This window comes from Aquarana catesbeiana, linkage group LG02, assembly GCF_042186555.1.
Source record: "Aquarana catesbeiana isolate 2022-GZ linkage group LG02, ASM4218655v1, whole genome shotgun sequence".
NCBI classification, from domain to species: domain Eukaryota; kingdom Metazoa; phylum Chordata; class Amphibia; order Anura; family Ranidae; genus Aquarana; species Aquarana catesbeiana.
In genome coordinates, this window is record NC_133325.1 from 310,263,682 (window position 1) to 310,285,354 (window position 21,673).

Here is a 21,673-nt window from a genome sequence, read left to right on the forward strand (position 1 = left end):
CAGATTGGAATGGAATCTAATGGGTCACTCATGGGCTTTATATATCTCTTTAAGAGGTGATGAGATCTTCTTGTTGGCTCAGTCCCTGCTTTGACCTATTTGGGGGGAAGGACCTAAAATTTTTGTTGCAATCCCCACATAGCATAAAATAAATAAAAAATCTAGCAGGATAGTAGGAACCCTTCACAATAACTTGGAAGGTATGCGGAAATGGGAACTGCCAATCCAGACAATGTGTGAGGTTGTAAACATCAGTTTGATGGTTCAACAGTCAAGTATCTATTAGAATGTGAAATATCACGATTGGCTCAACTGAGGATTTAAATAAGCCAGTATATGCAATAGCATTACCAATATATCATTATTTACATTTTCAGAAAGGCATCTTGCATGCTGCAGGAAAGAAAAAATTGCTGCATTCAAGATTACAACCTCCTCCTTATTGACAATTCTTTTTTTTTTTTTTCTTATTTATTTATTTTTATTTATTACTTGTTTATTTGTACTTCACCACTTTAGCTATCAGAAATGCAGAGAAATCCTTTCTGGAGAAGGCGGGCTATGTGCAGAGTGTCACCTCAGGAATAGCCCCAGTGGTGGTTGTGGTTGCTAGTGTCTGCACATTTTCATTACATATGGCTCTTGGATATGATCTGACAGCACCACAGGTAAGAAATGTGGCAGTGGTATATTGACATGACATGAGTATAGTATGTCAATTTATATTCTGGACTTATTTATATGAAAATGTTTTTAATTACCATCTGCACACTGCTATATACCCTTACATACTTCTAGCAAACGTTTGCATAAAAATTCATGGTTCAATATATTGCAATAAATGTTCAAGCTGGCCATGTGCATCAAACCAAATTCTTCCTTGCTTATATCATACTTTAGTAAGTACAGTAAATAGTGCCAATATTGGGTAAACAAACACAGATCTGACCACTGGCTTGACTACTCTACAGTAGAATTATGAATGTCTGTACTAAAATCCAGATTGCTTACATATACAGTATATTATATGAAATGCTAGAGGGGGGTGGTTATGTGCTACCACACAAAAGTTTCAGTTAACACTGTGAACACTGCTATGGACCCTTCTAGCACACTTTACATAAAACTGTGATTCCTGTTTCACATATATATTGCAATACATGTCTAATCTAGCCAGCTGCATAAAAGTAGCCCTTCTATAGCCCATCCCTACTCTACTGGACAAAAAGCCAAAACATTACTTGCTCATATCATATTTTAATGGACTTCAAACAATTATATGAAAATGTAAACATGTTATGTTATAATATCCAGATGCATCTCAAAAAATTTGAATATCATCAAAAAGTAAATTTATTTCAGTAATTTAATTCAAAAAGTGAAATTCACATATTCTATAGATTCATTACATACAGAGTGGTATATTTCAAGCATTTCTTTCTTATATTTTGATGATTATGGCTTACAGCTAGTGAAAACCCAAAATTCAGAATCTCAGAAAAATGGAATATTGTGAAAAAGTTCAATATTGTAGACTCATGGTGTCATACTCTAATCAGCTAATTAACTCAAAACACCTGTAAGGGTTTGAATAAGAAGAAAAACCCTCTCTAGACGTCTATACCTAAATAACACCTTCCTTGCCAAGGTTGCTGGCTCAGTAGGTAGAATGCATATGAGCAAATAAAGATCCGGATAGCTGCACTCCAAAAATAGTAGTTTCCATAGCTATGATTAAGCACCAGTGAGAGCGGTGTGAAACGCGTTAGCAGTTTGCATTTTTATTGTGTTGTACGGACAGTATCTTCAATAAAGGAAATTACTATTTTTGGAGTGCGGCTATCCAGATCTTTATTTGCTCACCTGTTTCCTGAGCCTTTAAACGGTCTCTCAGTTTGGTTCAGTAGGTTACACAATCATGGGGAAAACTGCTGACTTGACAGTTGTCCAGAAGACAGTTATTGACACCCTCCACAAGGAGGGTATCACGTACCTGGTAGTAGAGCCTGAATAGACGAGGAAGGCCTCCCTTACACCTCTGACTCAGGGCCTCTGATAATGTGAACAGAAGGCGCCGGAGTGCAGAGTCACACAAGTGCCAAGGAATCTTGCAGGCAGCAGGGCGGAAGTCCTGGATGACTGGAGAAGATACCAGAAGGTTCTTGGCAAGCAGCTGGTGCAGATGATGGCAACAGATAGAAGGGTCAGGCAGGCTGGGCCATACACGGCAAGACAGTCAGATGCAGGTGTCAAGACGTATACTCACCGAGGCCAAGATGCCGAGAGCGGTTCGCCCTTACGACCACGCGCACCCGACCCCTGGAAGTGATACAGGAGTTGGGGGCACGCGGAGGCACGGACTTCCGGTAGTGGTGGGATTCCTGAAGGGCCGGAGGGAGGTCCGGGTAGACGTTGGGTACTGAGGAACTGCAAAGACAAGTGGTTAGATCCGAACCGGGGTATCAGGCAGCGCAAGTTCGTAATTCAGGCAGAGGTCAGAACCGGGGTATCAAGCAGAGCAAAAGTCCGTAATTCAGGCAGTGGTCAGTACCGGGGTATCAGGCAAAGCAGAGTCCGTTTAATCAAGCAGAGGTCAGGGGTATCAGGCAGGCAGAGTATCCGGTAATCAGGCAGAGGTCAGGGGTATTAGGCAAGCAGAGAGAGTAATCCGTTAATCAGGCAGAGGTCAGGGGTATCAGGCAAGCAGAGAGAGTAATCCGTTAATCAGGCAGAGGTCAGGGGTATCAGGCAAGCAGAGAGTAATCCGTTGATCAGGCAGAGGGTTCAGCACACAGTCACTTGGTTATACAGGGAATAGTAGCAGGTACAGGGAACAGGGTACAGCTGACGACAAACCAGCAACCCGATTGGGTGCTGGAGCCGTCAGATGTAGCCCTCCGGCGGGCACCCGCACGGCCACGGCGCGCACACGGGGACCGCCGTGCACCCGCGCGCGCCGCACCATCGGGCCGCGAACGGGTGTACGGCGTAGCGTGAGTCCTCCGCGCATGCGTCCTGGAGCCCGGCGGACGGAGGCGGCCTGTGCCTCCTGACAGCAGGGTACAGGAACATAGTCAGGAGACAAGCCGGGTCTGGAGCCAGATGAGTGCAAACAGGAGCCAAGGGAGAAAGCAGAAGAAGGGTCACAGGACAAGCCGAGGTCAATGCAGGTGGAGTTCAAGGGATGGTCAAAACAAGCCGGGTTAACACAGAGATCAGGACTCAGGTTTCACAGGTAACAGGACACACAGGATCTGAGATGAAGCAGCACTGGAGGCAGGTACTGGCTGGGTTAAATAGACTGTTTGGTGCCAGCGTCAATCACGGGTGCATGCAGGTGCGCACGGGTGCACGCAAACGTTTGGCGCGCGCAGGGATGTGCGATGGCTGCTGTTTGCATGCCAGTTTGCGCATGCGCACTTCTATGCGCCAATGCTCGTTTCCTATGAGCAAAGGGAATAAGTGTACTTCTGCGCTTTGGAGTACATCTAGAGGGGCAAATTTGTCTGCTGCCATGTGCACCCCGACAGAGGGTAAGTCACAAAAGGTCATTGCTAAAAAAGCTGGCTGTTCACAGAGTGCTGTATCCAAGCATATTAATGCAACATTGAAGGAAAGATAAAAGTTTGGTAGAAAAAGGTGCACAAACAACAGGGATAACCGCAGCCTTGAGAGGATTGTGAATCAAAGGCCATTCAAGAATTTTGGGGAGATTCACACGGAGTGGACTACGGCTGGAGTCAAGAGTCACCACACACAGATGTATCCAGGACATGGACTACAACTGTCACATTCCTTGTGTCAAGCCACTCCTGAACCAGAGACAACGTGAGAAGAGTCTTACCTGGGCTAAGGAGAAAAAGGACTGGACTTTTGCTTAGTAATCAAAAGTCCTCTTTTCTGATGAAAGTAAATTTTGCAATTCATTTGGAAATCAAGGTCCCAGAGTCTGGAGGAGGGGTGGAGAGGCACAGAATCCAAGTTGCATGAGGTCCAGTGTGAAGTTCAAAGACAGCACAGCCCTCTTCCAGGAAATTCTAGAGCACTTCATGCTTCCCTATGCTGACCAGCTTTATGGAGATGCCGATTTCACTTTCCAGCAGGACTTGGCACCTGCCCACGCTGCCAAAAGTACCAATACCTGGTTTACTGATCATGGTGACACTGTGCTTGATTGGCCAGCAATCTTGCCTGACCTAAACCCCATAGAGAATCTGTGGGGTATTGTCAAGAGGAAGATGAGAGACACCAGACCCATCAATGCAGATGAGCTGAAGGCTGCTATCAAAGTAATCTGGGCTTCCATAATACCTCAACAGTGCCACAGGCTGATCTCCTCCATGCCACACCGCATTGATGCAGTAATTCTAATTCATGCAAAAGGAGCTCCAACCGAGGTTTAAGTGTATACTGTACTAAAAATGGACATACTTTTCAGTAAGCCAACATTTCTGTATTAAAAATCCTTTTTTTTTTATTGTACTGTAATATTCTGATTTTCTGAGATACAGAATTTTGGGTTTTCGCTAGCTGTAAGCCATAATCATCAAAATTAAAAGAAAGAAATGCTTGAAATATATCACTCTGTGTGTAATGAATCTATATAATATATTAGTTTCACTTTTTGAATTAAATTACTGAAATAAATAAACTTTTAAATGTTATTCTAATTGAGATGTACCTGTACGCGTAATTGCCTTTTCTCCTGAGGAATCGGGCAGCCACCTTCTCTATACACTGTTTTTGTGAAGTGAACATCTAGAATAAGTAATATTGTCATAGTTTTACAATATATGAATGGAGTTTTCAGGCACTCCCTGATATAATTATGGGTGGCTGAGAGGCAAAACAAATGATTAAACCCACACTTAGGATGTTTGTATAACGTAAACAGTGATACGGCAATTACAATGCAATTGTCCTCTTTTAATGTTGTGTACAGGCATTCACTGTCGTAACTGTATTCAACTCAATGACCTCTGCACTCAAAATGATTCCATTGGCTGTAAGAGCTGCTTCTGAAGCTTCAGTTTCCATCTCCAGATTTCAGGTGGGGGAAATAATGTTTTATGTACTGTATTTTGGAGCCTCAAAGCAAAGTGAAATGTAAACCTATTGTTTCTAAACACACCAAAATGTGCAAGCCAAAACAGTAAAAAAAAACAAAAAACAGAAAACTGACATTTCATCAAATTTAATGAAACAGCAATGCTAAAGAACTAATTACATCCCTAACTCACTCCGAAACCAAAAAGTAGGATGTAAGCCCTAACTTTCTTGTCCCACTGCCCTTTTGCATAGCAAGACCCCCAGCAGAATCTTTTTTTTCAATGTTTTTATTGAGAATTTTCAGTAGAAAAAGTAACAATCGACAGGTACATTGACTACAAATAAGGTACAGTAGTTGTGCATCAGAATACAAAAAATCCTAACATAGAGAAACATCATATAGTCAACATGAATTACTCGATTAAAATTCAAAAAGTCGCGCTAAAAAATGAGAGTGGCAACAAACAGGTGCCTACAGCATCAAAAAGAATTATGAAAATAAGTAGTGGTCACTGGGCAAATAATTATAGTACTACTCAGTGTATATATATACACCGCAATGACAATTATATAAATATTAAATAAGCAGAACACAGATATTGCTTTCTATGTCCATAAAAAGGAAAAAAAGAAAAAAAAAGAAAAAATATAAATATTGAATTCAAAAATAAGTGATTATATGTGAACAAAAAAAATGCCTTAGAACACTAAGGCAAAGTGCAACAGTGTATGAAAGCTGTGCAAAAACAATAAAACATATACAGTGTAAAAAATATATAATTATTTATACAGTGTGAAAATGATAACAAACTTAAGTATTCCACCAAAAGTCCATATCCATACAGGAACAATAATTAGTAAAGTCCGTGCATGCTTTATAGCACAAAAACGTATTGATGAGTGTCCCCAAGTGCTGAGTGAATATTAGAACCAAAACTTGCTGCAGTGACTAAGGTGCGTAGGCAGACCTCCACCATTCAAAACTGCTGCCTCTTACCAGAAAAAGTTGGTCTCTAGGTTATAGGAGACCTAAAGGGCGGATGGCTGCAACCCCAGCCAGGGATCTGTACAGCAGACACTTGTTGTCATCCGAATCCCGGAACTCTCTCCGCCACTCACACCATAATGAGTAGGATATGTCCCCATAAAAGAGATAAAAGGCTCCACATAGCATAAAATCTAAGGTTTCATTGAACGAAAAAAGTATAGATTGCACTTACAAGATCAGTTGTAAAAACAAGCATACAGGAACGCCGGCCGGCTAGAAAACTACCCGTGTCTTCCGGGTGTAAAGATCGCGGTGTCGTCGGGACGTAGCTCCTCCTCCCAATTACTCTATGCATAGATCTCATAACGGTCCAAACTTGGGCACAACGAAAATATACCTTCCCCTGCCCAATCACATTTAATCTCTCCCCCAAACAGCTTGTCGCGGGGGTGAGATGGGGATGATGCTGTGGTGTTCTGACAGATAATCAACCCCTCTGCTAGGGCCCTACGAATGGGGGATCAGTGGGATTGAACAATGTCCCTGTTATCCTCATACCGCAGCACATCTCCTATGTACCGAAATGGGCACATAATGTACTGTATAATACTTAACTTCGCCAAGAGGTCTTGGAGAGCAAGAAAGAGGGAAAGAAAGGAAGAAGAGTATTAAAAAATAAGAAAAAAGAGGGAAGTAAGAGAAGAATACAAAGACAGGTGTGCACTCTAGCTTGTAAAGACAACCGTAATGTAAATGTCCTATGCGTCATCCGAGAGATATTTAATCCATGGGTCCCAGATTTTATCAAAAAAGGCAATTTTATAATTTAGGCCTGCCAAAAGGCGTTCATTCACCATAATCCAGGACAGTTTAGACTTAACCAGGCTGAACTGGATCGTAGGAGATTTCCATGATCTGGCGATGGCAATTCTAGCCGCCAGATAAATTAATGTTACAAGCCATCGTTTGTATCCCGGAGTCCCTTCCACCGGGCGCCACAGAAGTGCCTATATAGGTGACTTAATGAGGTTCACCTGGGTAAGCGGATGTATAAAATTATAGGTGCTGATCCAAAATCTTCTTACTTTTTGGCAAGTCCACCAAGTGTGAAACATCGTGCCCTCCATTCCACAGCCTCTAAAGGACAGTGGGGAGGCCCCCGGGACACAAGATGCCACTCTCACTGGCACCATGTACCACTTTACACCAATCCTCCCCTTCTCAAGTTTAATTTATATCACTTTTTCATTTGTTCATATAGAACTGCTTAGAGGAGTCAGTGTTCAATATAATGTAAATCTATGAAATGTGACCAGTGTGTTTATCAAAGTTTCTGCATAGATATTCCATCCAGGTTAAGTCAGAAGTTCGATGTAGAATAGCTAGAAAGTGCGCTGGTATTTTTTTTTTTGCAGGAATGGTTTCGAAAAGACACCTCTGTGGTCACAGAAATCTGCAATACGCAATAAACCCTTATAAGTCCACCAGGTAAAACCTTGAGGATGGAGACCCGGGGTAAAGGCAGGATTGCCTAATAGTGGGGCCATAGAGGCATGAGGAGACTTGAAACCATATGTTGTCGTCAGCCTATCCCATACATTTTATCAAAATGACAGGGTGGGGCACAGCATAGCTGGTCTGTCCTTGGCTCCCAGCCACATCAGATGGCTGATTTCCTTAGTTGGACAATGAGACCCCAGCACAATCTTCAATACCCACCACACCTTTGAGTGTGTCAGATGCCTACCCACCCCACCATACACTCTGATTCTATCTGTTAGCTCTTACCTCAATACTGTGTCCTAGTTTCTTTTTCAGGTTTTTTTTTAAGGTAAATCGTTATTTTAAAGCACTCTGGGGTGGATTTACTAAAGGCAAATAGACTGAGCACATTGCAAGTGCAGTTGCTCCAGAGCTTAGTAAATGGGATGAGGCTTCACTTTGCAAAGAATATCCAATCACATGCAAGGAAAAAAAACAGCATTTTTGCTGGCACATAATTGGATAGTGGAAGTAAAGAGAGCAAGAAAAATGCTGACTATGACCCTAAGAACACCATCCCTACAGTTAAGCACTGAGGAGGAAACATTATGCTTTGGGGCTGTTTCTCTGCTAAAGGTACAGGCTGACCTTGCCACATTGAGAGGCCAATGGATGGGGCCATGTATTGTAAAATTTTAGATGAGAACCTTCTTCCCTCAGCCAGAACACTGAGGATGGGTTGTGGACTGGTCTTCCAGCATAACAATGACCCAAAACTTACCGCAAGGCAATAAAAGAGTGACTCAAGCAGAAGCACATTGAGGTCATGGAGTGGCCTAGCCAGTCTCCAGACCTTAATCCTATAGAAAATTTATGGAGGGAGCTGAAACTTCGAGTTGCTAAGGGACAGCCAAAAAAACCTTAAGAATTTAGAGAATATCTGTAAAGAAGAGTGGACCAAAATCCTTCTGGAGATGTGTGCAAACCTGGTAACCAACTACAAGAAACGTTTTACCTTTGTGCTTGCCAACATGGGTTTCTCCACCAAGTACTAAGTCATGTTTTGCTTGGAGATTAAATACTTATTTTACTCACTGAACTGCAACTCAATTTATAACATTTTGTATCATGTGTTTTTTTCTGGATTTTTGGGTGATATTCTGTCTCTATCATTTAAAATACACCTATGATAAAAAAAAAAATTATTGACCCTTCATTTCTTTGTAAGTGGGTTACTTACGAAATCTGCAGGGGATCAAATAATTATTTTCCCCACTGTATTACATCAGGTTGTAGCTCTGAGGGTTTATATGTACCTACACACTGTAACTGCTCACAAGGTTTCTTGTACTTGCTGTAATGTGTGTGTCTTTAGTCTTACTGCAAGTCTTGTTTGATTGACAAAGGAAGAATTCCTTTTAACCACTTGCCGACCAGCCGCCGCAGATATACTGCAGCAGGGCGGCACTATTGTGTGAATCCCTGTACCGGTATGGTGCTCCGTGTAATAGCTATAGCAGGCGTGCACGCCTGCGGCGCGGCGTTTGAGCCGATGCGCGTAACCGGCAGCCGCAATGTCTGCCGGCCACCCGCGATCGCTCCACAGAGGGCCAGAACAGGGATCTGCCAGTGTAAACAAAGCAGATCCCCATTCTGACAGTGGAGTAGAGAGAGAGATTGTCTGTTCCTAGTGATCAGGAACACCGATCTCTCTCTACTCCTTGTCAGTCCACTCCCCCAACAGTTAGAAACACCTCCCTAGGACACACTGAAAAAAAGGACATCAATTTTATTTTGGTACATCGTCACGCAATTGTCGATTAAAATAACGCATAGCCGTATCACAAAACATGGCCTGGTCATTAAGGGAATAAATCCTTCTGGGGCTGAAGTGGTTAAATGGGATGCAATGTTTAAAAAGACAACCGTGTTGCTAACCTTTACAGATAAACACCATAGGATGGATAGAATTGGTGCTCCAGGCAAGCAGTTACATATACAATATAGCTGAATATATATGTAGCACTAACTCACGGTGGAGCTGCTGGTTTAAGCGGGTCTGTTACCTTCCCCTTGCTTCCCTCTGTTTCACCGGCACCGGTCTAGGCGTTCCGTTGAGTTTACCTCTGGACGACACACGCACCAACACTGGAGTACGTTTTCAATGCTTTATTGAACAGACAAACTTTAGGAAGTAGCAGGAAAGAGGCGGAAAAGGAAACTCACAGGAGAAACTCAAATATCTTCTTGCAAAATCTTAGCGACAAATGTCCCGGTAGAATTTAGATAATGATGTGGAATGCGCTCCCCTCATGGGACACACTCCTTGCTCATCTGGATAGGCCTCTCTCACCGGTCTAGTAGCCAGTACGCAGCACAAATCTAAAGTCTCTTCCACAGACTAGTTTGGGGGGGTAAATCTGCACACTCCTCTGCCACAGGATGTATCAGATTCTCTGCAGTGAACAGTCAGTCACAGTGCCTGAACCTTTAAGCCGAACCGACAACACTATGCTGTATGGTTACTTCCTCTGGATACGTCCTCGAGCCGAGTCACCAGGCCCCTCTATAGACCAGCACGCTGCGTGATCTCTCCAAGACGGGTCCTCCCCTGGGATCTCCCTGGCTGTCCAGATTTGTCACACAGGACCGACAGCTCAGAACCATTCCTCGGCCGCGGTGGTAGCCCCAGACAAGCCTCTGGACCCACCCCTACGCCGCATCATCGTGGGCCTCCCGATCGGGGGACCACGAGGTAGCTCCTTAATGCATACCTGTCGGCCAGGAGGGCCAGCAGGTGGCTGTAAAAAAACCCTTAGAACATGACGTCTGTCCCATAAAGACCCTCTTCCCAGAATGCAACTCGGAGGACCACCTCCACCGAGCTTGTCTCCGAGACAGAGGAGCATCTATACACTTTGATACGTTGCCTTTCCAACACTGACCAGTGGTAACAGCGACACCCACCGGTCAGCACGGAAGCACACACAACGTCAGCCAAGCTGGAACAGAGGCAAACGTTTAACCTTCTTAACACACAATTTACTAAATGTACCTAATCTGCGGTTGATTGTAAATCTACCAGCGCTACATACTCCCCCCACTACAATAGACGTTGTCCCCAATGTCTGTCCTGAACACAGTAACAGTAACTCTCAAGCCTGAGAGTTGCATTTGAGTTTCTCATAACTTTAGATAGATAAGAACTTTAGGCAAAGAGAGAGAAAGGACAGTTTAAAGACATTATGAGACTTATATCTTATAAAACATTATGTTCACAGCCGCGAACAAAACCACAATACAATTTTACACATCCTCACTAACTAGCTGAAAAGCCTCCCAGCTATACATATGATCCGATGATCCCTGAAAAAGAAACACATTTTAAACACACATATATACAACCTGCGCAACACTAGGAGCAAAGCCTCATTTAAAATGAAACTCTCTTCCTATGATTTATATTAGAAAAAGAAAAAAATATATACTTTAGGAGTCCATCCCGGGGTAAGAACTTTTTCTTTTTTTTTTTTATAAAAGAAATCCAGCTAGCAAACAGAAGTCCTTTGATTTAACACAGAACAGGATCTGTAGATCTTGACCACGCAGATCTCTTTACCCTGTCGCTATCTAACTAGGTAACTTCAAAGTAATAGTGTCCAGAATTACCAGTAAAACTGAGGATCTGGTAAAGTCACATATTTTCCTTCTTTATCCACAATGGTAATAAAATACACAGCATTGTCCTTTCCCGGTCTGCAGATTACCACTTTATCAGCATAGATATGTCGACCATAGTTCCAATGTACAAAGCATCCATTAACCACTTAAGGACCGCCTAACGCCGATTTACGTCGGCAAGGCGGCACGGGCAGGCAAAATCACGTACATGTACGTGATTTGCCTCTCGCGGGTGGGGGGTCCGATCGGACCCCCCCCCGGTGCCCGAAGCGGTCCCGTTCTGTTCCCCGGCGATCCGAGATGAGGGGGAGGCCATCCGTTCGTGGCCCCCCCCCTCGCGATCGCCGCCGGCCAATGGGAACACTCCTTTGCTGCTGTATGCTAAACAGCAGCAAAGGAAATTATGTCATCTCCCCTCGGCTCGGTATTCCGTTCCAGCGCCGAGGGGAGAAGACATCAATGTAAGTGCACAACACACTACACACACAGTAGAACATGCCAGGCATACAAAACACCCCGATCCCCCCCCCGATCGCCCCCCGATCCCCCCCCAATCACCCCCCCCCCCGTCACAAACTGACACCAGCAGGTTTTTTTTTTTTCTGATTACTGCATAGTGTCAGTTTGTGACAGTTACAGTGTTGGGACAGTGAGTATTACCCCCCTTTAGGTCTAGGATACCCCCCTAACCCCCCCTAATAAAGTTTTAACCCCTTGATCACCCCCCATCGCCAGTGTCGCTAAGCGATAATTTTTCTGATCGCTGTATTAGTGTCACTGGTGACGCTAGTTAGTGAGGTAAATATTTAGGTTCGCCGTCAGCGTTTTATAGTGACAGGGACCCCCATATACTACCTAATAAATGTTTTAACCCCTTGATTGCCCCCTAGTTAACCCTTTCACCACTGATCACCGTATAACCGTTACGGGTGACGCTGGTTAGTTTGTTTATTTTTTATAGTGTCAGGGCACCCGCCGTTTATTACCGAATAAAGGTTTAGCCCCCTGATCGCCCGGCGGTGATATGCGTCGCCCCAGGCAGCGTCAGATTAGCGCCAGTACCGCTAACACCCACGCACGCAGCATGCGCCTCCCTTAGTGGTATAGTATCTGATCGGATCAATATCTGATCTGATCAGATCTATACTGGCGTCCCCAGCAGTTTAGGGTTCCCAAAAACACAGTGTTAGCGGGATCAGCCCAGATACCCGCTAGCACCTGCGTTTTGCCCCTCCGCCCAGCCCACCCAAGTGCAGTATCGATCGATCACTGTCACTTACAAAACACTAAACGCATAACTGCAGCGTTCGCAGAGTCAGGCCTGATCCCTACGATCGCTAACAGTTTTTTTGGTAGCATTTTGGTGAACTGGCAAGCAAGCACCAGGCAGCGTCAGGTTAGCGCCAGTAGCGCTAACACCCACGCACGCACCGTACACCTCCCTTAGTGGTATAGTATCTGATCAGATCAATATCTGATCCGATCAGATCTATACTAGCGTCCCCAGCAGTTTAGGGTTCCCAAAAACGCAGTGTTAGCGGGATCAGCCCAGATACCTGCTAGCACCTGCGTTGTGCCCCTCCGCCCGGCCCAGCCCAGCCCACCCAAGTGCAGTATCGATCGATCACTGTCACTTACAAGGCACTAAACGCATAACTGCAGCGTTCGCAGAGTCAGGCCTGATCCCTGCGATCGCTAACAGTTTTTTTGGTAGCATTTTGGTGAACTAGCAAGCACCGGCCCCAGGCAGCGTCAGGTTAGCGCCAGTACCACTAACACCCACGCACGCAGCATACGCCTCCTTTAGTGGTATAGTATCTGAACGGATCAATATCTGATCCGATCAGATCTATACTAGCGTCCCCAGCAGTTTAGGGTTCCCAAAAACGCAGTGTTAGCGGGATCAGCCCAGATACCTGCTAGCACCTGCGTTTTGCCCCTCCGCCCGGCCCAGTCCAGCCCACCCAAGTGCAGTATCGATCGATCACTGACACTTACAAAACACTAAACGCATAACTGCAGCGTTCGCAGAGTCAGACCTGATCCCTGCGATCGCTAACAGTTTTTTTGGAAGCTTTTTATTGAACTGGCAAGCACCAGCGGCCTAGTACACCCCGGTCGTAGTCAAACCAGCGCTGCAGTAACACTTGGTGACGTGGCGAGTCCCATAAGTGCAGTTCAAGCTGGTGAGGTGGCAAGCACAAGTAGTGTCCCGCTGCCACCAAAAAGACAAACACAGGCCCGTCGTGCCCATAGTGCCCTTCCTGCTGCATTCGCCAATCCTAATTGGGAACCCACCACTTCTGCAGCGCCCGTACTTCCCCCATTCACATCCCCAACCAAATGCAGTCGGCTGCATGAGAGGCATTTTCTTTATGTCCTCCCGAGTACCCCTACCCAACGAACCCCCCCAAAAAGATGTTGTGTCTGCAGCAAGCGCGAATATAGGCGTGACACCCGCTATTATTGTCCCTCCTGTCCTGACAATCCTGGTCTTTGCATTGGTGAATGTTTTGAACGCTACCATTCACTAGTTGAGTATTAGCGTAGGGTACAGCATTGCACAGACTAGGCACACTTTCACAGGGTCTCCCAAGATGCCATCGCATTTTGAGAGACCCGAACCTGGAACCGGTTACCGTTATAAAAGTTAGTTACAAAAAAAGTGTAAAAAAAAAATATATATATATAAAATAAAAAAAAATAGTTGTCGTTTTATTGTTCTTTCTCTCTATTCTCTCTCTCTATTGTTCTGCTCTTTTTTTACTGTATTCTATTCTGCAGTGTTTTATTGTTATTGTTATTATGTTTTATCATGTTTGTTTTTCAGGTATGTAATTATTTATACTTTACTGTTTACTGTGCTTTATTGTTAACCATTTTTTTGTCTTCAGGTACGCCATTCACAACTTTGAGTGGTTATACCAGAATGATGCCTGCAGGTTTAGGTATCATCTTGGTATCATTCTTTTCAGCCAGCGGTCGGCTTTCATGTAAAAGCAATCCTAGCGGCTAATTAGCCTCTAGACTGCCTTTACAAGCCGTGGGAGGGAATGCCCCCCCCCCCCACCGTCTTCCGTGTTTTTCTCTGGCTCTCCTGTCTCAACAGGGAACCTGAGAATGCAGCCGGTGATTCAGCCAGCTGACCATAGAGCTGATCAGAGACAAGAGTGGCTCCAAACATCTCTATGGCCTAAGAAACCGGAAGCTACGAGCATTTTATGACTTAGATTTCGCCGGATGTAAATAGCGCCATTGGGAAATTGGGGAAGCATTTTATCACACCGATCTTGGTGTGGTCAGATGCTTTGAAGGCAGAGGAGAGATCTAGGGTCTAATAGACCCCAATTTTTTCAAAAAAGAGTACCTGTCACTACCTATTGCTATCATAGGGGATATTTACATTCCCCGAGATAACAATAAAAATGATTTAAAAAAAAAAAAAATGAAAGGAACAGTTTAAAAATAAGATAAAAAAGCAAAAAAATAATAAAGAAAAAAAAAAAAAAAAAAAAAAGCACCCCTGTCGCCCCCTGCTCTTGCGCTAAGGCGAACGCAAGCGTCGGTCTGTCGTCAAACGTAAACAGCAATTGCACCATGCATGTGAGGTATCGCCGCGAAGGTCAGATCGAGGGCAGTAATTTTTGCAGTAGACCTCCTCTGCAAATCTAAAGTGGTAACCTGTAAAGGCTTTTAAAGGCTTTTAAAAATGTATTTATTTTGTTGCCACTGCACGTTTGTGCGCAATTGTAAAGCATGTCATGTTTGGTATCCATGTACTCGGTCTAAGATCATCTTTTTTATTTCATCAAACATTTGGGCAATATAGTGTGTTTTAGTGCATTAAAATTTAAAAAAGTGTGTTTTTTCCCCAAAAAATGCGTTTGAAAAATCGCTGCGCAAATACTGTGTGAAAAAAAAAATGAAACACCCACCATTTTAATCTGTAGGGCATTTGCTTTAAAAAAATATATAATGTTTGGGGGTTCAAAGTAATTTTCTTGCAAAAAAAAAAAACTTTTTCATGTAAAAAATAAGTGTCAGAAAGGGCTTTGTCTTCAAGTGGTTAGAAGAGTGGGTGATGTGTGACATAAGCTTCTAAATGTTGTGCATAAAATGCCAGGACAGTTCAAAACCCCCCCCAAATGACCCCATTTTGGAAAGTAGACACCCCAAGCTATTTGCTGAGAGGCATGTCGAGTCCATGGAATATTTTATATTGCGACACAAGTTGCGGGAAAGAGACAAATTTTTTTTTTTTTTTTTTTTTTTTGCACAAAGTTGTCACTAAATGATATATTGCTCAAACATGCCATGGGAATATGTGAAATTACACCCCAAAATACATTCTGCTGCTTCTCCTGAGTACGGGGATACCACATGTGTGAGACTTTTTGGGAGCCTAGCCGCGTACGGGACCCCGAAAACCAAGCACCGCCTTCAGGCTTTCTAAGGGCGTGAATTTTTGATTTCACTCTTCACTGCCTATCACAGTTTCGGAGGCCATGGAATGCCCAGGTGGCACAAAACCCCCCCAAATGACCCCATTTTGGAAAGTAGACACCCCAAGCTATTTGCTGAGAGGTATAGTGAGTATTTTGCAGACCTCACTTTTTGTCACAAAGTTTTGAAATTTGAAAAAAGAAAAAAAAAAAAAGTTTTTTCTTGTCTTTCTTCATTTTCAAAAACAAATGAGAGCTGCAAAATACTCACCATGCCTCTCAGCAAATAGCTTGGGGTGTCTACTTTCCAAAATGGGGTCATTTGGGGGGGTTTTGTGCCACCTGGGCATTCCATGGCCTCCGAAACGGTGTTAGGCAGTGAAGAGTAAAATCAAAAATTCACGCCCTTAAAAACGCTGAAGGCGGTGATTGGTTTTCGGGGTCCCGTACGCGGCTAGGCTCCCAAAAAGTCTCACACATGTGGTATCCCCATACTCAGGAGAAGCAGCTAAATGTATTTTGGGGTGCAATTCCACATAGGCCCATGGCCTGTGTGAGCAATATATCATTTAGTGACAACTTTGTGCAAAAAAAAAAAAAAAAAAAAAAAAAGTGTCACTTTCCCGCAACTTGTGTCAAAATATAAAATATTCCATGGACTCAATATGCCTCTCAGCAAATAGCTTGGGGTGTCTACTTTCCAAAATGGGGTCATTTGGGGGGGGGTTGTGCCACCTGGGCATTCCATGGCCTCCGAAACTGTGATAGGCAGTGAAGAGTGAAATCAAAAAGTTACACCCTTAGAAATCCTGAAGGCGGTGATTGGTTTTCGGGGTCCCATACGCGGCTAGGCTCCCAAAAAGTCCCACACATGTGGTATCCCCGTACTCAGGAGAAGTAGCTGAATATATTTTGGGGTGCAATTCCACATAGGCCCATGGCCTGTGTGAGCAATATATCATTTAGTGACAACTTTTTGTAAATATTTTTTTTTTTTTGTCATTATTCAATCACTTGGGACAAAAAAAATAAATATTCAATGGGTTCAACATGCCTATCAGCAATTTCCTTGGGGTGTCTACTTTCCAAAATGGGGTCATTTGGGGGGGTTTTGTACTGCCCTGCCATTTTAGCACCTCAAGAAATGACATAGGCAGTCATAAACGAAAAGCTGTGTAAATTCCAGAAAATGTACCCTAGTTTGTAGACGCTATAACTTTTGCGCAAACCAATAAATATACGCTTATTGACATTTTTTTTACCAAAGACATGTGGCCGAATACATTTTGGCCTAAATGTATGACTAAAATTGAGTTTATTGGATTTTTTTTATAACAAAAAGTAGAAAATATCATTTTTTTTCAAAATTTTCGGTCTTTTTCCGTTTATAGCGCAAAAAATAAAAACTGCAGAGGTGATCAAATACCATCAAAAGAAAGCTCTATTTGTGGGAAGAAAAGGACGCAAATTTCGTTTGGGTACAGCATTGCATGACCGCGCAATTAGCAGTTAAAGCGACGCAGTGCCAAATTGGAAAAAGACCTCTGGTCCTTAGGCAGCATAATGGTCCGGGGCTCAAGTGGTTAAAGCGTTCATCCATCCGGACAGAACATCCAGTCTTTCTAAAGGGCTTAGGCACAGACAAGTAGTCCCAAACAGCGTCACTGTACCAAAGTTCCCGATTAGCTTCAATCTCCCGCATGACATCCTGGGGCACATAGGGGAACTCCAATCCATACTCTGCGGCCACACGCTTGTTTAACATCCTCTGCAAGCAAGCAAGTTTTGGCAAAGGTCTGTCTTTTCCTATACCAGGCGGCACACAGGAATCTAATGACTTTTTCACCATTGACTCAGCTGGTGTCTGTAGCGAATCAATAACTTTTGACAAAGTTCCAGCAACAGCACTGTGCGTCTCCACACAGAGTGACGTCTTCCCAGAACTCATGGCAGTCCATTCAGGAAGGGTCATTGTGGAGGCAACATCTTCGCCTTGTGACCACAATAGCTCTTGTGACATGGTTTCAAACAAGTCATCATCCCCGGAAAGATCCGACATGGATTCTATTTCCGAGTCTCTCAATTTTTCCGCGGGCAAATACTTATTTACAGTCCCCAACAGTGGCTTACCCATTCCAGGCGTAGACTCTGGTAGCTCCGGCTCAGGTAACCTCTGGGGTAGGCCTCGACCACGGCCGCGAGAAGCTTTCACATAGCCCACCTTCTTCTGAGTAGGTACTACAGGAGCAGGCGTAGTGCACTCAGAAATCAAAGTAATGTCTCCTTATGAGACGGCAGCAACAGTGTCTCTTTCGGAAACATTTTCAGTAGCAACAGGCAAAGTAGCGCCCCGTCGCTCTCTCTCTGCAGCGGTAGCAGCCTCCACTGTAGCGATACCTGTCACCCAATCCATCCGATAGGCACGGGGTGGCATAGTAGATGGCTCCACCACAAACAAGTACTCTCCACACTGCGGACATCGGCCGATGGACGAAGATGCACGGCCAATCCTCCACATCGATGGCAGGTCATGCCCAGTCCCTCAACATCTCCTGAGGTATACAGGACAAACTTCCCCTGTGGCTTCATTCAAACTCCAGTATCCGTGAGCAGAGTTCTGGATTGCACAGTATTCATCACGGTGCTTGCAGGGAACACTCTGGGTCCCACAACCGATTGCAACGCCGGAAAAGACATGGCCACACTCTGATCTTTCAGCACGATCACGAGGCCTGTCTTCTCATCTGGCGCCAAGCACACTCACGTGTCCCATGCGGTAGCAAGTAGGGTAACTCCTCCCACTTGTTCTTTCAGTCACGTAGCTCCTGGGCCTCTTCTGGGGCCCAGCGTCTACACACTTAAAAGCAAAGTCCTGCAGTTTAACCTTTTCTCTTCCTGAAAAGATTTTTTGCCAAAGTCCAGCTCTCTCTGTAAACTCCCGGTAAAACACTCCACTGGGTTGCAACAACTGGCGGTCAACAAATCCTGGACGAGCCCCCACATGTAGCACTAACGGTGAAGCTGCTGGTTTAAGCGGGTCTGTTACCTTCACCTTGCTTCCCTCTGTTTCACCGGCACCGGTCTAGGGGTTCCGTTGAGTTTACTTCTGGAAGACACACGCACCAACATTGTAGTACGTTTTCAATGCTTTATTGAACAGAAAACTTTAGGAAGTAGCAGGAAAGAGGCGGAAAAGGAAATTCTCAGGAGAAATTCAAATATCTTCTTGCAAAATCTTACCGACAAATGTCCCGGTAGAATTCAGATAATTATGTGGAATGCGCTCCCCTCATGGGACACACTCTTTGCTCATCTGGATAGGCCTCTCTCACCGGTCTAGCAGCCAGTACGCAGCACGAATCTAAAGTCTCTGCCACAGACTAGTTTGGGGGGGTAAATCTGCACACTCCTCTGCCACAGGATGTATCAGATTCTCTGCAGTGAACAGTCAGTTACAGTGCCTGAACTTTTAAGCCAAACTGGCAACACTATGCTGTATGGTTACTTCCTTTGGATACGTCCTCCAGCCGAGTCACCAGGCCCCTCTATAGACCAGCACGCTGCGTGATCTCTCCAAGACGGGTCCTCCCCTGGGATCTCCCCGGCTGTCCAACTTCGTCACACAGGACTGACAGCTCAGGACCATTCCTCGGCCGCGGTGGTAGGCCCCAGACAAGCCTCTGGACCCACCCCTACGCCGCAGCATCATGGGCCTCCCGATCGGAGGACCATGAGGTAGCTCCTTAACGCATACCTGTCGGCCAGGAGATGATTTACACAACTCTGCCACACTGGATGACCAGGTAGGTGATGCACATATTTCCTGGTTTAACAACGCCGCTTTTTTTGTCACCTGTCTCCAGCTTGCTCATTGGACAATAAATTATTGTTAAAATTATTATTGCATTGCATCTATTCAGTGAGCAGGGAGCTGACCCAGAAGACATACTAAACAAGGTATTAGCAGAGTGATTGTCCTGAGTAGCAGATGTGTGTATAATAAGAGCAACCAGCCAAAATTACAAATCTGAAGTTAGGCAAAATAATAACCACGTATGCATCTGAACTGTGTATTTAACTGCTTGGAATTTTACTATAATGTAATGTATTTTCTGAAAAATATTTTATAACATAATTTACTAAGTATCTTATTTTTTATTTATACATAGGTGCTAAATATTTTTTTTTATAGCAATAGTGGAGTTTTCCTTGAAGGTTCTAATCTGTACACTGGTCATCAAGGTTTTCTTTTGTATTCTTGATTTGCATTTTTCTGCTTGATTGTAGAAGCTGCTCCTGATGGAGGAAAGAGCAATGAACAGCAGTGAAAAAATGAATTCAGACTTGATTATTGAGTACCAAGGTGCTTACCTGGCATGGAATTCAGGAATTCTTATTTCAGTGGAGAAGTGTGAGGACCGGCAAAAGTATGCATTGAAGGATAATGCCAGGGAGAAGAAATTAATTCAGCAGTATGAAACATTGCATGTTCAAAAGGATCCATGCTTGGCAAATGGCAATCAGAAATCAAAGCCAACCATTGATGATTTCAATTTATCAGTAATGGCTGGTTCACCTGTGCTTCTTAATATCAATTTTACCCTACAGAGAGTAAGTTTTCCAGAGCTTATTTTATTTTTAGTTAACTTTTGTACTTGCCCATTTTGCTGTTCAATGTTCCTACTAAACAATCCCTCAGTTAAAGAGCAGATAAAAAAATGAATGCATCAATCTTTTCACCAAAAAATAGTTTGGTATTTTTAAATCCAGCTAGTACCTACATATGACCTGGTATCAGCCTCCTGCTATTCCCTGTATAGCAGAGCTCAGACTGGGGTACGGGGAAGAAGCAGAGGAGGGGGCAATTACTTGTGCTGTGGCCATTGTCTACAGGACAAAACGTTTTTAAATTGTTAACAGAACAGGAATAGATCAGGAATAGGAAATCTTTCAATAGATACACTTACTTTGGCAACAACTGTATAAGAGGGAATTTCTCTTATTTTGCTGTGTCTAAGGAGTAGGAAGTGAAGGCAAATCTCCCCAATAGGACACAGATGGCTGAAAAAAACTGACAGTAGTTTTTACCCTTGCCTATTTTTTCTAAATTAAAAAAAAAAATAGCTTTGGATATACTGTATCTGTAGAAAGATTGTTTCTTGGGCCTTTGCTGCTTTACAGCTTGAGGCTTCACAGCTTGTGGTTTCACAGCCAGGTGCCCACTGCTCATGCATGAGCAGTGGGCACGTTGTGAATGGTCCTGCAGTCTTCTGGGACGTGTCCCAGAAGACTGCAGGGAGGGAGGGGGAGAGAAGAACTCCTGGTCAGATTGCATAGGTGATCCAGGTGGAAGCAGGTACCTGTCAAAAACAAGTACCCCCCCACACAAAAAAAGGTGCCATTTGTTGACGAGAAGGGGAGATGGAAGCCCTAAAGTGGAATCTTCCGTTTTGGGTGGAGCTCCACTTGTGACCATAGCTTGTAAAGTCGTTTTCTGGCGGGTGCGTAACTGACTCTGGTGCCTCCAGGTTGCTTAAGGGAAAGGCCCAGGTGCTACTATTCAAGATGTTTTGGGGCTTCTGGGAAATTTTTGAATTAAACTCATGATTTCTGCAGGCATCAACTCTTCAGTCCAGTGGTCAGTTTAGCATATTGGAATAACCCATTGTTCTTCTCCAAGCCCTGCCCGCAAATTTAGCTTATTTTAGTGGTAGGTGAAGATTGTCTGTGCAGACTTTAGCAACCAATTTGATATAGAAAACAAAATGAGGGGTTACTAAGGGCAGAAACATGATTTGCTTTTCTTTAGTTGTGATACATGATTTAAGTGACTTTGCCATAATACCATGAGGTACAACAAAATATAGATTCTAATCAAACAAAATTTTCCATCCACAGGGTAAACTTGTTGGAGTTTGCGGAAGTGTTGGCTGTGGTAAAAGTTCCTTAATATTATCCATACTAGGTCAGGTATGTTGGGCTAACTAATATGTATCCTTGACTGTGTACTACACTAGTTCTTCCATTTTAT

General features: G+C 44.0%; 1 protein-coding gene across 2 annotated transcripts in view; it reads left to right on the top strand.

The window, feature by feature from the left end:
- Positions 1-21,673, top strand: part of LOC141127842 (ATP-binding cassette sub-family C member 5-like) — a 151,290-nt gene that overhangs the window by 59,876 nt on the left and 69,741 nt on the right. For both annotated transcript variants that reach the window (XM_073614677.1, XM_073614678.1), the window contains 4 exons: positions 520-668; positions 4,943-5,050; positions 19,930-20,253; positions 21,541-21,612. In XM_073614677.1, the coding sequence (XP_073470778.1) occupies positions 520-668; positions 4,943-5,050; positions 19,930-20,253; positions 21,541-21,612 (653 nt within the window). The remainder of the gene's footprint in view (positions 1-519; positions 669-4,942; positions 5,051-19,929; positions 20,254-21,540; positions 21,613-21,673) is intronic.